General features: G+C 31.4%; 1 protein-coding gene across 1 annotated transcript; it reads left to right on the top strand.

Moving 5' to 3' along the window:
• The first annotated feature begins 9,297 nt into the window (after positions 1-9,297).
• Positions 9,298-15,029, top strand: nAChRbeta2 (nicotinic acetylcholine receptor beta2). The gene is made up of 12 exons (XM_011050985.2): positions 9,298-9,691; positions 10,631-10,779; positions 10,961-11,005; positions 11,110-11,219; positions 11,434-11,614; positions 12,243-12,399; positions 12,552-12,679; positions 12,900-13,075; positions 13,467-13,619; positions 13,737-13,849; positions 14,256-14,368; positions 14,526-15,029. The coding sequence occupies exons 1-12, from the start codon at positions 9,640-9,642 to the stop codon at positions 14,727-14,729; spliced, it is 1,581 nt and encodes a 526-aa protein (XP_011049287.1). The 5' UTR covers positions 9,298-9,639; the 3' UTR covers positions 14,730-15,029.
• The last annotated feature ends 4,061 nt before the right edge of the window (positions 15,030-19,090 follow it).

Raw genomic sequence — 19,090 nt, 5'->3', positions numbered from 1 at the left:
TTAAGTTGGAGTGAAATTTAGAATATTAACAATTTCACTTTAAAAATAAGAGTGAAACTTTTCACTTTTTGTCTTAGTGTGAAAAAATTCACTTTATTAAAGTAATACTTTCTCCACGTAGAGTGACCTGGTCAGTGATTCTAGAATTAGAATGAAAATTTAACTCCAAAAAATTTAGAGAGTATATACCATAACTACCATATTGTAGTCTTTTAGAATTGCGCCGAAATGTTTTTCCGAACTATAAACGTAATTAAAACTACCGTAGTCACGAATTAAATTAATAAGCAATTTAATAATTTGATGCTATCATCAAGCATCATATTATAAAGATGTTAATATATTGAAACTGTTAATAAATTTATAACGAAAAATATTACTTCGGCCGGGATTTGAACCTGGATTTCTTGTATTTCATATGAGCATTAAACTACCGAGACTTTTTGTCTTTCTATACTTTATTAGTCTTAAAATGTATACTAATTTTTTTTATTTTGTTATGATTTTAATGTTTAATAATTTTAAATTTCGACGGCGCCTCTAAAAAATGATGGTTCGCTGACTGACCTGATTATAATCGACAAAATTATCTCAAATAAATGAAACACACGTAAAAATTTTCAATTTGTATATAAATGTATAAATCATGGAGAACGATATCAGAGCATGAAAATTTTTTTAAATGACAGAGTTTCAGTGTTAAGGATCTTGAAAATAGACCTTTTTTATTTAATTATTTAAAAAAAAATAGGAAAATCAATCCTTAAGAAGCCTAAGGTTTATACGAGAGCTATTGTATAGATATAGAATAACATATAAAATTTTAGACCGATTGGTCAAGTAGTTTTTTATAATCATGTCGGCATCCTGAAATTATTGTACATTAAAATCTTAAAAAAATACAAAAAAAATATTTTATATACCTTAAAATTAATATAATGTAGTGCAAAAAATTTTTAATCAATGCCTTTATCTTTAAAAATCGACAGAATTTTTGGGAAACTAAAGTGTTCCCTTAAGATGAATATTTTAAATAAAAAATCATTGATTTTTCATATTTATACATATCAAAAGTTTAAAGTTGTTGTATAATATTTAGTGAAATAAAATATAATACAATTATATTATACAAAATGACTAATTTTCAATCATTTTAAGAGCAAGTGATTGTAGCACTGAAAAAAAATCTTCTTAACAACTTTTTGAAAGTAATGTTATGATTTCTTATTAAAAAATAATGTTTTAAGAATATTCTACATTTTTTTATTTAAATCAGTTTTGTATATAAATATTTTAATGTTACTAATACCAGCTAAATTTAAAGCTGTCCATTCATATATATCCCAATGTCCATTCATATATATCTGTCTAAATTTATAGATTAATAAAGGTTAAGTATGTTTAAAAAAACAAACAATTTTATTTATTAATTCACATTGAAATAAAAATAAATTTATTAATTTTATTAGTTTGTGCTTTTTTTAAATATATTCTTAATGTCAGCAAACATCACATTACGCGATCGAACATTGGTACAAATTATGTCCGAATTTTTGGGATGTGAATCTTTTAGGCTCCGAAACATATGTACGAAAGTATCTGCAAATATTTCATTTATTACAAATTGATAAGCGTTATTTTTTTTTATTTCTTTTATTAGAGTGTAAGCTTTACCGTGCATATATAAAACGATACGAAAAAATTATTCTGATAAATATTATTCTGATAAATAAAATCATACTTTTAATAAAAATTAGCTCATGTTTGACTACTGAGACATTTATTTTATATTCACTGATTTCAAGATATTGATTTTTTTGATCCGAGTCTACGAATCGAATGATATCAGAATTCCTTTTTTTATGTTATACCTATTCTTTCTATGATTGCTTTAATCACGTATCGATTTTGAAGTCAGTTCTTTTAATGTAACAATTACGTGAACCGACTTTACGTAACGATCTCGAAGTTGAATATCTACTCTTTTGCATAGTCATATTCGATATCCGATTTATGGGCATTTGATTCTCAACTATTTTTACTGTAAAAATTTCTGGATTTAATCAAAATGATTGCTTCAGTGATTTTCAGTTTTCAATCAAATTATTTTAATCAACTGAATTGAACTTATCATGATTATTTTACTTAATAGCCATCTTAAAGCAAATGTGTAAATATGTAAGAATTTTATATTTATATAAAGCGAGTGAATGAAACATATTTATATTTTAGAAAGATAGTTTTCGCATTCAAAATTTTATTTCACATTCTCTTTTGTTATTCTCTTATCTGTATTATGTAATACATGGTAAACACACACATATTTTAAATAATATTTTACGTTAATTCTTATTGTATGAGATTTATTTTGTCATAATATCAATACATTAAATCATACATAATAATTATTTATCTTGCCATTAGCTGATGCATCAACGAGATATAAACTTAAAAATATGGCATTCCACCAACAGCAATTATCGAATGCGACACGTTTCCCGCTCGATAATGGTATAAAGGGATAAGAAACGAGAATGCAGAGAGAATGGGAAATTGAATGCAGCGGATAAAACCTTTCACATTCGGGACCCCTATTCGCGCACGTTGTTATTCAGGTAATATTCAAAAATACAATCGAATGTGATTTAAACGATCTTCGGTCTGTTAATTCTGAAAATCCGTTAAAACAAAGTACGCGTTCTCGTAAATATCATAAAGTCCTCTATATGGTTTTGATAAAAACGCTGCGAAAATATTGCATTGCTATGACAATCAAGATATGTAAGAATAAAAAATAATATATGAAGGACACAATGGGAAAATACAAATTTTACGTAAACTTTACTATGTTATAATAATTTCATCTACTGTTATTAAACATCATTTTGTTGAAGAAAAACATTTTTAAAAACATATTAAATATTATATAAACTTTATATAACATTTGCACTCTAGAAATTCTTTGTACAATATGCATTCGATTTTTCTTATTTCTTCAAGCAAAAATTACAACTTTTTAACGCTTAACTTTGAAGAGCTTTGTAATTAACTTTTAAATTACAATCCTATTAAAGTAAAGTTCGCTTGAAGTTAAATGAAGAATAAAGTTCTGTTATTCTGAAACTTAATTCGTTAAAACCACTATATATTTTTAATTACTTCTAACTCAAAAACTGATTAGTGTTTTTCTATTTATTAAAAAGAACTTTCCGATTTATTTTTATATTTAATATATTTTTTGTATATATATATTTTATATATCTTCTAAACATTTATTCATATGTGAATCTCAAATTAATATGTATTTCATGGCATCTAAATTTTTAATATTTGAAATTAAAAAAGAAAATGCGTGATAGATAATAGAACGAGATAATTCTTTGATTAAACAAAGATTTTACATTTCCTCGATATAGTTCCTACTTGACCAAAAGTGCATTCGCGTGTACATTAGTGAGAAAAGCAATTGATAACACTAACAAGAATCGGAAAGTGTGCAACTGAGAGTATATCGATACACCTAACACTATACATTGCCGATAATATATATATATATATGTATATATATATATATGTATATATAATGGTAAATTCCACATTGCAATTAGTCGATCAGTCGCAACTGACTACGTTAAATATTTAACTCTCAGCATACGTTTAACTCTTGATGGACCATTTAGAGGACTGTGGCTTGTTTTATTTATCCTATATTCTATTGAATAATCAAGAAGTTGTTCTGTATATAAATATAATACATAAAACAGAAGGAAAAAATCAGCAATTTTTGAGATTTTTCACATCCTAGCGATGTAAAGATAATTTTCGAAAAATCTAGCAAATATCTATCAGATTTCGAGTGATCTAATTAGAGCCAAGAGTAAAAATCTCTATTTTTATCTTTCTTACGATTCTCGGAATTATTCATGGATCGACATTATATTAACTGGGTTCAGAAGTCAAACCTGCTCAATAAGCGCTCAGTAATTCTTTATTACGATTGATTTGTAATTTAAAATTTAACAAAGAACTAAAGGCAAGAACTCTTATTAAAGCTTTGTTTTTTTTTTTCTAAACGAAGCCATTGCCAGAAGCAAAAGATCAGCTCGATTAGAGAGAAGATAATTAATGATTATAACGTGCACGGAAAGATTCCGTGCAAGGTCGCGAAAAAGAAGACTTGTTTACGTCGTTCGCACTTGGGTGCGTGTTACTGTTAAGGATTATAAATTGTTCGACCCGTTCTTTTCAAAGTCCATCCGCCGGTGCGCACCCCGCACAACAGCCTTCACAAGCTTCTCCACCCTTGTCCATGCCGTGGTGCACTCTCGCCCAGATCGCGGTAATGAACGCGTTCTGCAGTTTGCACTCGGTGCGAGTCTGCCATTATTGCATTGCTCGAGCTAAATAAATTATTCCACCCAGGCTTTTGTGCGCCTACACGTGTGCGCGAGGTGTTGCAAGTTGGTTGTCCCCAACAGTAGATAGAAGAGCAAAGCGCTCGTCGATCGGTGGAACATTCGCACCGACTGTGAAAATTGCTAATGTATTGTACGCGAAATAACGTGCGTTCATCGGGATTGTGAACAATTGTTCATGCTGATCTGTTACATACGGGGAAATGTTTAATTGAAAGATATCTGCGAGTGAAACGAAAGTTACAAACGAGAGGGAATTGTATCCACATGAAGCGAATTGGTAATTACATTTTTAAAAGTTAGAGTTGTGCACACGATATTTGAAATTATTTGTTTTCGATTTTGTATATTTATATGTATGACATTTAAGACATACGAAATAGTAAATGAATTATTTAAAAAATTATTGCATTTTGCAATATACAACTACATATTTTTTTAAAGCAACTGTGATATATTTTTTTACACCAATTAATTTAGATATTTCATTATTCTGTATATAAAAGTATATTATTAAGATACGATTATCAAAAAATTAATAGTTTACGAGACATTTTACATTTTATGTAAAAATATGCCAAAATAAAATATACAATAACCTTTAAATTATTGATTTTTCAATAGTTTTAACATAATACTTTTATGTGCAGAATAATTAGAGAAATCATATATTACATAAAAAAAACTAAAGATATAATTCCATTTTAAAAAGATGATAACCTTTATATAATTTAAAAAAATTAATTTTTTCTAAAATTAATTTTGTCATTATTTGCGCTCCTTCACCATACAACTTTTGTCATTTATTTTTACAATAAAAAATGAAAACGTTTTTTAAAAGAAAACTAAAATGGAGCACTTTGTTCATAATTATAGTATATTTAATTATGTATGTAGATACATATATATATTAGGTGTTGAAATTAATTCGTAGCGTTTTACAAGTGATGGGAAGTACTTTCATTAATGTATTTTTTAATGCTCATGTGAAATAAATAACATTCTTTCATTAAAAAACGCTACGAATTAATTCCAACACCTAATATTATGTATGACTATATAAATATATGTACCTATGTACATACATATACACTATATATATATAGAGAGAGAGAGAGAGAGAGAGAGAGAGAGAGAGAGAGAGAGAGTTTACGTTGCGACGAAAATGTATAATAAAACGAATAAAATGTCATTCAATTAACGTGAATTTAAAATTCTGTCATTTCTATAGTAATTTTATTTTTATTTATGTTTATAAATTTATGTTTATAAATTTTGATGTTAAAAAAATAATTGTTTAAGCACGTAAGTTTAGTACGGTTTGTACATACGCAATATGTCTGTGATGGTATATATGAAGTATACAATAGCAGTATCGCGCACGTTACATAACTCAGCAAGATATTGGGTATACTCTATATTATCATAGTAAACCTCTGTTCCTCAACAGCCCTTATGATGACGTAATTATCTTTAGTAATTAAAGTACACATATACTTTAGGAGGTTATTGGCTCTTTAAAGACAAGCTGCAGAAAATTATGAAAATTTTAAGCAAACAGGCTTTTATTTTTCGATCGATGGATTATTATTATTCATTAACGACTCTGCATGTTTACAATAGATTAACCTAGTTAATATATTTCATTACAATGTAATCAAACATTAATTATTACTTTTGATATATACATGTATTATATATTGATATATACATATATTCTAATAGACTTTATTATTTACATTACCTATAATACATCAGTTATATTAACGCTCGACCATTGCTTATGCTCTCTTTCTTCTGTATATTTAATTATTTCATAAAGTATATGTATGAGCAAAATTTGTTACGTGAAATAAACAATTAATGTTAGCAGCGTCGACGGATTAATCCGTGTTGATGACCGTAGATTAATATTAAATATTCTGTATCATTTTGCCATCCGGCAAAATGCAGAAATTATAAAAGCGGGAGTATATACGGGAGATTCATCGATCTAGGAGTCCAAGAGTATCATTACAGAGTGGCAATATCCATTGGTCGGATACACGATCGATAGATAAAAGAAACTGTGATGGAATGGCTGCTGCTGCTGCTGCTGCTACTGCCTGTACTGTGACTATACTTTCCATGCGCGACAGAGAAGGGAACAGACAGCGGAGGGTAGTAAGTGGGCTAGTAAGTTTCACGATAACAGTTATAAATGACCCTCTCGAAGCACGGCGCCGCAGGACTCTCAACTACGTGCCAGACACTGGCCCCTGCCTAATACAGGCAACATCACACGGATATAGCCGTAAAAGGCACTAAACAAACATACGCTAAGTGCCCTGGCCCTTCGTACGTGTGTGTTTACGTACTCTTGATCGATAATCGTGCCCGTCGATCGCACGTTCCCGCCATGATCGGTCACCGCGACTTCGAGGAACGTCACTTTTTTTGTGACGTCGTCTTATAAGATCTCGGTCACAAATTTTCTCGACAACCGAGTTAATATTTCACACACGAATATCCGCTACTCGCGAAAAACTTTAATAAATTCTCTGATCAATCTGAAAATATTAGCGAAGGTCATCATTTTGTAATTTTTAACATTGTATTTATAACTAATATTCATATGTTAAAATTCCTCAGCAAAATTTACTTGAAATTTAATTGAAAAATATAATTTCAAATACTTATATTTGCATAATGAAAAATAATTTTGAAAAAATGTTTATATCTTTCGAGATACACCTTTTTATTCTTTTCGAGATATTTTTACATAACTAAAATTTCAAAATACTTTATTTAATACATTAATACAAATAATTGCGATATTGTAATAGTATTCTATTTTGTGTAAAATAATTTGTATTAAATTGTATATATTTTTTTTTACTAGAAAAGTATCTTCATAAACAAGTATCATAGAAAACTAATATTGGTCGAGTATATTTGTTAGGTAATATACTGTTAGTTAGTAAATTATGGTCAACGTTGGAGATAATGCAGAAATTAATGAGTGTACATGTATGCACGTATGCATGGTTATTTGTGGAAGAGAGGAAAAACTTTCCTTGCTTTCAACAATGGCGTAAGTAGATGAGAAAGTATCTGAGGCACTTAAGTATTTTTATCCTGTTCTAACATGTCCATTTTCTTTTCCCTTTGTCCTGCTTCTTCTTCTCAAAAGCACACAAGCCATATAAATTTATAGAAATTATCATCACAAAATTGCAATTTTAATAAACAAATATTATATACCTACCCAACATGAACATTGAGATAAATTTAAATAGTTTTGCAAGACTTTCTTTTGTCTATATAATATTAAACATAAGTATTAATAAACGTTGATCGGTCAGTTTTAGATAATATGGAAGTATCCTCTAGACAGCATGGCGTCCAAGGACACCACTACATTACGCACCACTCAAGATAGATGTTACGCCATAATTGCACCCTCCTTTGGAGAAAATACGGCACGTTATTCGGCGGTATTATGAACACAAATCTGCGTCGACCCTGCGGAATGTTAAGCGAAAGTCGCATCTCAACTCGAGGGATCCTCGTTTTCGAGGACGATTTGCCCCGCGGTTCCTTCGAATAGGGATTTCTCGACAGGTAGCTTTTAAGGAATTTATCCAGCCGCATATTAAACGACGCGAATCTTGATAAATCCAAATGGATTTTCCATGTCCGATTCACTTGGCATGTGACTTTCAGCGCGATTTAGCGATGTTACTCGATGCCAAAAATTGATTTATTTCAACTAATCGTCTGTCTGTGAACGTTTATGTTTTGTGGCATATTTATTAGAATTTAGTGCAAACAGTATGGTCGGGCTAACAGAAGTACGAAGAGAGAAATACAACCGCAAGGCACTTACTCCATATGCATCGGTATTTCATCATTAAGCTAGATTCATTTATCAAGAATGATCAATGTGAATATTAGTTTGGTTAGTGACTTATAACTAATATATACACACACATATATATATATATATATGTGTGTATATATTAGTTATGATGTAATAGATGAAGTAATAGATGATATGATGTAATAGATGAAGAATTTTGATAGATATGAAGTATCAAATGTATACATGTATATATATATATATATATATTTAATACTTCATACCTATCAAAATTCTTCATCTATTACATGATCAATATTTTGAAATCAGATTTTTAGCAAAATTCTTATTAAATGTCTCTATAATTAATTTTCGTTGAATATTACAAATCTTCCTAGAAAGTTTGAAACTAATGAAAAATATAATCTTAATAATAATTTGTTTATATTTTCAAAACTTAATTTTCATAAAACTTTTTTTAAATTTATTATAAAATTAATACTAAATTACACTGCCAATTCTTTTATTATTATTATTATTAATATATTATTACTTAATATTTATTCTTTTACAAAAATGTTCAGATAAATAAATGATGCTTTAAAATATTTTAATTAAAATTTCTAATATGTATATACTTAAATATTTGTCCAAAGAATATTAGTAAACTTCTTTGAAAGAAACTTATCCAAAAGCTTAAAGATTACTGTCATCTTTCATTCCACGAATCAATGTACAAAAGATTACACAAAAAATAGAAATATAAAATGATATTATTTTATCGAAGTCATCTTGCTGTAAATATATCATAAATAAAGCCCAACATCGATAGAAAAATAGCGATTGATGTAAATTCTTTTTCGCAAACTCATAGTATTGGAAATCGAACTCGCCAAAATTATGCGGGCTTCAATCCTTGGCATAAAAGCTCTCCCCCATCCTTTCTCTCTCTCTCTCCTCTCTCTTCCTCCCCCCTCCCCTCTCTCTCTCTTTCTCTCATTACAATGACCTGAATGCATTTCGGGCTCGCGATCTTCTCGATTTCCGCGTTTTCGTTTTCGTACAAAGAGCGCAGATGCAGGCAGGCGCGAACCACCCCTACATACCACTAGAATCAAGTCGCGCCCTGAACAGGCAGCGCGAGCGTCATGGCGGTGAGTTGGAATATCGATCGTGGACCAGTGGGATGCTGGCCGCCCGACGTTTCGCCGATCACGCGCTACTATTCAGTACACTAAGTGTTTTGTTATTCTGCCTTCTTGGCTTTTTTTATACCTCTTGTTTGTAAAATTATTGCCAAGGTACGTGTACTAAAGGAGAGCCTATTGCAGAGAGTACTCGCGAGTGTTCTACCTTTGCACGCATTTGTAAACAGCGCCGAAAATGCGGACAACGGTGTTCACAGTTTTGCTCAATATGTTCGGTATCGCTTACGGTAAGCTCGCTCGACTATTAACGATCTTGAGATAATAAATAGTCATAGAATAATCATAGAATAAAATACAATCACTTACTTGTTTGTTTCGTTAATTGTAATTATTAAAGTGACATAATGTGTATGAGACACAATGTGAGAAAATTTTTTCTACTTTTTTATGTATACAATATTATTATCATAAAATTTTATCATTGAGAAAAAAATCTCCGTGTTTAAATATACATTTTATATATTTTTTAAAATTATTATTAAATAAAAGAATATAATTTTTAATGCACACAAGCATAAATTTTAATTAAAATCGATTATTTTAGAGGAAATATTCTAAAATTCTTATTTCTTTAATAACATGTTAATTCTACTATAAAAACTGGAGTGTATTAACTATTGTATAATTATTTCTTTTTACAAAAGCATTCTATTGTCATTTCATTCTTTTCCTGTTCTTTTTTTGTTGTTGTATGTTTTTAAACTATATATGCTTCTATTATTTTTTTATTTTTATACAATACAAAAAAATTTTGTAATACAGACCTTGCTCAATTTATAAATAATATTCTGATCTATTATAAATAATGTACTGATTTATGTAATAATATTTTTTAAAACACTTATGATTAATTTTTTTATAATTTTGCAATAAATTAAACGATTATATTAATCACCAAAATAAAATACATAAATACATTTCACATTATTTCGTAATAGAATATAATTATAGAACAATCTGCAGTTTATTTCTGGCATAATAATATAAACCTAAGATACATTTACGTGTTCGATTTAAATAAATAACTCGATGTCAAATTTTATTTTTTATGAAATTACAATACAGTTTATTATTAATTTAATTTATTATTCTAATATAAATATTTCAAAAAATGAAAAAACAAATATTAAAACGGTTCATTGAAATATTAATAAATATTCTTTTAGGAGGAAACGTTTTCGAAGCGAATCCTGATACGAAGAGGCTCTATGACGATTTATTGTCCAATTATAACAGATTGATACGTCCTGTTGTTAATAATACAGAAACATTAACAGTTTGGTTGGGATTGAAGCTGTCACAATTAATAGAAATGGTATACAAATTGATTTAAATGTTATTCTAATATTTTGAAACTTAATATTACATTTTATTTATAATTTTGTTCTCTTTATTTTTTATATTATATTTTATATAAAATTATATATTACATGTAACATTCTATTGTATTTAAAGGATTTATAAAAGTTAAACTAATGCTTGACTTTTTTTTACAGAATCTAAAGAACCAAGTGATGACAACCAACGTCTGGGTAGAGCAGGTCAGTTATATATTAATTCGTTTCACTTTCGCAGTAGTACGGAGCGTTGTAGTCAGACAATCTGATCTCAATTCAGCAAACTGATCTCTATTCGTTTCTTGCAGAAATGGTTTGATTATAAATTACAATGGGAGCCACAAGAGTATGGTGGTATAGATATGTTATATGTGCCTTCCGAGAACATATGGCTTCCGGATATCGTTCTATACAACAAGTAAATTGCAAAAGATTTATTACAAATTGCAATCGAATAAAAATAAATAAAATCTTTATGCCACAAGGTTTTTGCAAATAAAAGAAAAATTTATTTTTCAAAATCGTCGAAATCCTATGAAAATTAAAGAAAAATATATATTTGATACATTAAAATATGAGGTACTGTAGAAAGCATTTTTCGAATTAATCTTTTTCTTCCTTTTGTTGTACAGCGCAGATGGAAATTATGAAGTAACATTAATGACAAAGGCTACTTTGAAATTCACTGGTGAGGTATTCTGGAAACCGCCAGCTATTTATAAATCGTCTTGTGAGATCAATGTGGAATACTTTCCGTTTGATGAGCAATCATGCATTATGAAATTTGGCTCATGGACTTATAATGGCGCTCAGGTTATAACAATGTATACTTGTATATACAAACAATATAAAATATCCCAAAACAATTGAATTTCTTTTTCTCAACCAAAGATTGTTTGACCAATCTTTATTTATCTAAGAGCAAGATTTTCTTCTTTAATGAAAATATAATATTGAAGCTCCAATTAATTATTAATGATATTTAATAGAAACTTTTTTATGAAGCAAGCAAGCTCGGAATAAAATAACAAAACATATTCTTTTAAATAATATTAAATAAAACTTACTTTATTAAAATTAAAATTAAATAATATTGCTAAACAACAAGGAAAATTTAAACATTGCGAAATATAAAAAAATTAAAATTAATTAAAATTCTAAATAAAAATTTTTATTAAAAAAAATTATAGTCTTATCTTAAATTTGTTTTTAAAATATCTTTTAATTATGATTTATTTTTGTTTAAAAATTTAAATAGATAATTAATATGTAGATTTATATAATACTAATACTAATTTTATTTCTATTTATAATTTTAAATTTTGTTTTTATAATGTAGAATATTTAACATTGTTAATCACTTTGCAAGCTTTTTTTTATAGCTTTAATTGATGTAACTTTAGTCTGACATAACTTGTGAAAATGTGTTTTTTTCTCGCAGGTAGATTTGAAGCATCTAAAGCAGGAGTCTGGTAACAATCTTGTTGCGATCGGTATAGATCTCACTGATTTTTATCTATCAGTAGAATGGGATATCCTAGAAGTTCCAGCAACACGTAACGAAGAATATTATCCATGCTGTACGGAACCTTATTCTGGTAAGATTTCATAAGATTTTAAACTTTATTTTCGGAAGAAAAATAAAATTTGTGCTTGTTCATTCTGGCTATTTTTTTATTAATGGTACAATTTAAAATTATAAATTGTCTCGAAGATAATTTAATTCAAATTATTGTAATTATCGTTTCAGATATCACATTCAATATTACGATGAGAAGAAAAACATTATTTTATACTGTCAATCTTATTATCCCCTGTGTCGGTATCACATTTTTAACGGTGCTGGTTTTTTATTTGCCCAGCGATTCCGGCGAAAAAGTAGGTAACATTATTTGAGCAGCTGTTAAAATTTGTACATAAAATTCATAAATTTTATCATAGGAAATTTCTTTACACTCGTAATATTATTAAAAATTTCGATCCACGCCAAATACCTCAATAATAAAAATAATAACAAATGCATCAATATAGAAATGATTTTATTATATTATTATATCTTAACCATCGAAATGTATTTATTATTGCTTCGCATGTACAGGTATCATTATGCTCTTCGATTCTCCTCTCATTGACGGTGTTCTTCTTGCTCTTAGCAGAGATTATTCCGCCAACATCGTTAGCTATACCTTTGCTCGGAAAATACCTATTGTTCACCATGATTTTAGTTACTTTGTCCATTTGGATCACTGTCTGCGTCTTAAATGTACACTTTCGGTAGGTCGTGATGTATTTTACATATTTTAGAAATATCAATTGATTTTGAATTCTGTCTCTTAAATACAAATCTATAACATGATCCATTCAAAATAAATGTCTCGCAAGTATTTATTTTTATAAATTTGTAAATGTGATTAAGAAAATTGAAAAATAAGATGTATTTAATTTATTAAGAATTAATATACTTCAGTTTGGGATAAAAATTTTATTTAAAACAAATAATTTTAGTAAAATACATGATTTTTTAATTTTTTAATCAGAATTAAGTTTTCTAATCCAAATTTAGTTTGACGATTTTATTGTTAAAAGAATAATTACGCAAATTAATATTCATTAATTACAATCCTTATAATGAATAAAATGTGATATCGAATTATTTTTCTCATAGATCTCCTTCTACGCATAATATGTCACCATGGGTAAGACAAATGTTTCTGAATTGGATGCCGAGAGTATTGATGATGCGTCGCACACCATATTCTACACCAGAATACGATGACACTTACATAGATAACGCATACACTAATGAAATAGATTACAGGTAATATCAACATTTTATTAAAGATATATTACGATGAGAAGAAAAACACTATTTTATACTGTCAATCTTATCTCAGATATTTATTTATCCTTTAACCCTGGAATTTTTTCCTAACAGTGTTAGTGACTATCCTTTGGAACTAAAGGGAAGCCCAGATGCATTCGAAAGTGTTACTTCAACATACAAAAGTATTAGAGATGATGATGCACGACATGTACCGCATGCGTCAGGTATTTCCCGTTATTTGTCAGAAACTTTTTTTTCTTTAATTTCTTTAATTCTTGAGCATATTCTCTCATAGCATTTATGCTGATATCTTTATGCTAATTTTTCGAAATAAAAAATCTTATTTATGAGAATTTAATTTATTTACATAAGTGTATTACTACAATATATTTATAAAAATGAATACATGTATTATCAACATATATCTGCATTAATAAAAATATAATAAATCATAAATATAATAATTCAAACATCATAAATTTGTTGTGCATGTTGTTGAATTGAAAAGAAAAAAACATATTTTTATTAACTGTTTTTTAAACAATATTTTAATATGAATTAAATTAAACTTAATTTAAAATAAATTAAGATTAATATTATATAAAACATATATTGACTGTATTATTTCAGTTACTGACAGCGAAAATACAATACCAAAACATTTATCTCCAGATGTCATAGCAGCTCTCAAAGGTGTGCGTTTTATTGCTCAACATATAAAGGACGCAGATAAAGATAACGAGGTAAATTTTCCAATATCTGCTTTTCCAATATCTGCTTATATTTATCTTGCTTATATTTATACATTTTCTTGTAATATAGTAATTATTTGTCAAGTATATCATCTTAACGATATTAAATTTTATCACTTATGATAGAAATGTTTATCCATTCTCATAGGTCATAGAAGATTGGAAATTCGTAGCTATGGTTTTGGACAGATTCTTTCTTTGGATATTTACAATCGCGTGTATCGGTGGTACATTAGGTATAATAGGTCAAGCACCTAGTTTGTACGATACGCGCGTACCTGTGGACCAACAACTTTCTAGTATATCATTGCGCAAGCATATGTATCTACCGAACACGACTTTTGATGATTAAGTACCATAGGACGTATACAGTGATTTATGTGTAAAGAGTAATCACATGTTATGTCGTGCGTATTCCACTAAGACATGTTCGACACCTTTCTACCCGCAAAAAGTTATCTACACTTTTCCACATGATTCATTCACGAAAACTATTTTTCAATTTCTTTAAATACTTTATTTAAGTAAACGTGGTAGTTGTAATATACAATAGTCGTATGAATTTTTCTGCGCATTATATGTCAAAGTAGATTAATTTTTTCGAATATTAAAGGACTCCGTACAAAACTACGGGTTTTGAAATTGACTTAAACTCAGTATTATAATTTCAAGTTCACTGATCAAAAGTTTCCTTAGGAAAATCATAAAAAATGGACAGATTGTGCTGTAGCAGCATATAAAAATTGCTTTTGATTTTTAAAAAAATTGGTAGTTTGGTAGTTATGATATTTGGAAGCAGGTATGCTAATATGTGTGCTCTAGATTCCAACATATATCGTCCTGATAAGGATGCGATTGTGTGCGAACGCAAGATCCACGCCTGAGGAATTTGGGCCGAGACAGTGACGATTGCTTGTCGCTAACGCCTGTGCCTGGGACCAAATCGTCTCCGTTCATTTCTTGAGTATGACCGTTGGTGTTGCTCGAGCCGTTCCAGAGACTGAGAGACGTTGATATTAAATGTCCTTAGTGTTGATCCGCTGTTGATCCGGTCGTCTGCGTTGCTCTGCGTTATTCGTCAGGTTGAAGGTGATACGATCCCTTGATTGATCGGGTGCCCCGTGGTATTTGGGGGGGTGGGGGGGGGACTACTAATCTCCGCTAATCGATTCGTGTCGGCACGCCAAAGCATGTGATCCAATCCGCAAACAAATGTCGAGCCACTGTTTCGGCGTGATGTCGCAAATCGGAATTGCTTCTGACCATGTTGTAAACCTATATATATTATTGTTAGACAGTATCTTTTTCCTTTTGAGCAAGGAAGAGGTCCCATAATGTATATATACTCGAAGCGTCTTAACGGTAACTGGAAGTTTCCTATTGGTACGGCGTTCTGTCTGGTTTAGCTTTTTGGCATTGAATGCAAGTGCCCATGTCTGGTAGTCCTTTTTTATCTGCGGCCAGACGTATCTCTGTGAGATTAACTTAGCCGTGGCTTTGGCCTCTGGATGTAACAATCCGTGTAAGTTTTGGAATTGTTCCATTACGTAAGGGTGTGATATTGATATACTTGTCGCGTGCGCGCACGGTTTTAAGTCAGTGGTATCTGTACTTTCGTGAGTTTTATCAACAGTTTCTTGAGTTCTTCGTCTATATCCTGGGCTCGTGCCAATTCTTCGAAACTCATGGCTGAGTGAACTGCTTCCACTCGTCCACTACTATGTCTTTCCTTGAGATGTGCTATATTCGTGATAAACTGGCTAAAGGTACTTAAGTGTCAAAAGTACTCAAGATGTCGAGTTTGTCTCGGGGAACTCTGTAACGACTGGTTGAGCGCACATGTCAGCGGTTTGTGATCGATATAGACTGTAAAATGCCGGCCTTCCAGTATATATATCGGTAGTATTTTATTGCTGTATAGATTGCCATCATATGGACTGTATTTTGTTCGCGCTTGACTGAGTTTTTTGCTCAGGAAGACTAATGGCTGCCATCCTTTTTGTTTCAAGACTGATCCTAATGTAGTGTCGGAAGCATCTGTTATGAGTATTAGTTCCGCTTCCGGATCAGAATGTGCAAGCAGAATTGCTCTTGAAAGGCTGTTTCTGCATCTAGAGAATGCGTTTTCTACTTCCGCCGTCCATTCAAACGAAATTTTGTCTTTTATCTTGGATTCTCCAAGTATGTCGTTTAGTAGTCTTGCTTGATTCTTTGCAGCTCCATGGATGAAACGTCTATAAAAGTTTATAGTCCCCAAAAATTGTCTTAGTTGCTTTATTGTTTTTGGTTTTGGAAAGTTTTTGCCCACTGAGAGCCTCCATTTTGTCCGGGAGTAGCTGTATATCTTCCGCAGGTATTTGACTTGATGTACTCCAAAAATGCATTTTGCCACATTTAATTGGATGCTGTAATTTTTTAGTCTCCTGAATATTTCTTTAAGGTGTTCCTTGTGTTCCTCTTCTGAGTTTGAGGCGATTAATATATCGTCGATATATTAATCGATATATGCATAGCAATAGTCGAGACCGTGTAGTACCTCGTTTATGAAACGCTGAAATGTCTGTGCGTTTCTTAATCAGAAGAGCATGTATAGATATGAATTCGAATAGATCGAATGGCGTAATAATAGCCGTCTTCGCTCTATCGTCTTCGTGTACTGGAATCTGATTGTATCCTCGGACCAAATCTAATATTGAGAAAAAAATTTCTTACCGTGTAGAATATGGACGGAATCTTTGATGTGTGGGATCGGAAATATTAAACCGGAATGGTTCTTGTGTTTAACTTGCGGTAGTCTCCGCATGGCCTCCATGTTCCCCTTTTCTTAGGTGCGAGATGTAACGGAGATGACCATGGGTCTCTTTGAAGGCTAAATTATTCCCTCTTGAAGAAGTAAGTTGAATTCCACCTTTGCTATTTGCTATAGTTTGTCTGGTGTTAGCTGTTTATCTCAACCTTCCAGTTGATCCTGAGTGATCTTGATATGATGCACCGTGGAGTATTTAACTATTCTCCTTGATTATGCGGACATTATGATTGATGAAAACTTGGCCAAAATATCGTGATATGACATTTCTTTAATAATGGTCTTCGCCGACTCTACTGAATTCACGGCAGGTGAGCCTTTTGCAGTGAGTTTCGTTTCTCCATCAATCAGCTTGTTCTTTACATCTGCTAACAGATGGCACTTCGCTAGGAAGTCTAAACCGATGATAGGCTGTCACATCGGCTATGACGAACCACCACGAGAAATCGCGACGTAACCCGAAGAGTCAAATTGTAGCCAATGTACCCGTATGTAGTGATCACGGATACGTTTGCTGCGTACAGCTGGTATGTTGCTGCTTTTTGTTTGCCTTGCATGTGCGTCCGTGGATAGATGCTTAAATCAGAGCCTATATCAATGAGGTACTTTATTTTAGACATACCATCTATCATGAACAAGCGGCTGGTAGTGGGGCTTGAGTCGCTAGCTGCCTTTAATAATTACCTTCCTTATTTTCCTGGAAGTTGCAGGATTTGATGCACTTCTTTGCTTCGGCTCCAAATTGTCGATGATAGTAATAAACATCCTTCTGGGGAGTGCTTCTGCTGCGGCTTTGGCTTCTATTCGCTCACATTTCTTTACTTTCGTAAGCTTTGTGGTTAGTGAGACGACTTGTTTTGTTAACTCTTGGAGTTGCATCTCCAAGGTTTTTGAAGTCGCTGCTTCCGCTATGATTGATGTGACAGCCACGACTGTCCTGCTTGCGACTTCGTCGATCCTGTCTGTTTGTTAGCCGGCCTTCGGTCTTGGTTGCTATGATGGCTTGCATTTGTGATGACAAGCGTTCCAACCACAGGGTGCAGAGTTGTTGATCAGACATGGTAGTGCCTGCCAGTGTTTGTAGGTAATGAAGAAACTGGAAAGATTTTCTATCCCCTAGTTCTTTGTACTCTAATAACTGCCTTATGCGCTGCTCTTGAGATGCTAAGAGCCTCTATATCAATGCTTGTTTCAACATGAGATATCTATCCTTGTCGGGTGTGAATTGGCTATCAGGTCCTTTACTTCACGAACGTACATCTAATTATGAGAATGCGTAGGCGTATTTAGTGGCGTTTTGCGTTATTCCACTGAACATGAATTTGCTCTTCTATTTGGGCGAACTGGAATTCAGGTTTCTCTCTAGCCAAAAAGGCAAAAACTTAATTGCGACCCGCTGTATGCTGGGGAGATTAATGACTGCTTCCCCGTCTGCTCCGTTTCCATCTTCCATCTTCGTAGATCATGTCAGGGTTTGGTAGTTATGATATATGGGAGCAGGTATGCTAGTATGTGTGCTCTAGATTCCAACTTATATCATCTTGACAAGGAGGATGTGATTGTGTGTGCGAACAAAATCCATGCTTGAGGAATTTGGGTCGAGCTCTGAGAAGGGCTCAACAGCGACGGTTGCTTGTCGCTAACGCCTGTGCCTGAGACCAGATCGTTCACTTCTTGAGTATGACCGGTGTTGCTCGGGCCATTCCAAAGGCTGAGGGACGTTGACATTAGATATCCTGGTGTGCGCTATTGATCTTGTCGTCTGCATTGCTCTGCGGTGTTCATCAGGTTGAAGGTGATGCGGTCCCGTTGGTCGAGTGCCCCATGATATCCGGGGACTGCTAACCTCGCTGGGTCGAACTCTATCTCGAGGACCGTTGGCGAATCGGGTGCTTTGAAGAGATCAC

This window comes from Acromyrmex echinatior, chromosome 3 (genome assembly GCF_024713525.1).
Source record: "Acromyrmex echinatior isolate Ae372 chromosome 3, ASM2471352v2, whole genome shotgun sequence".
Lineage (NCBI taxonomy): Eukaryota > Metazoa > Arthropoda > Insecta > Hymenoptera > Formicidae > Acromyrmex > Acromyrmex echinatior.
This window is presented reverse-complemented; position numbering and strand designations above follow the sequence as displayed.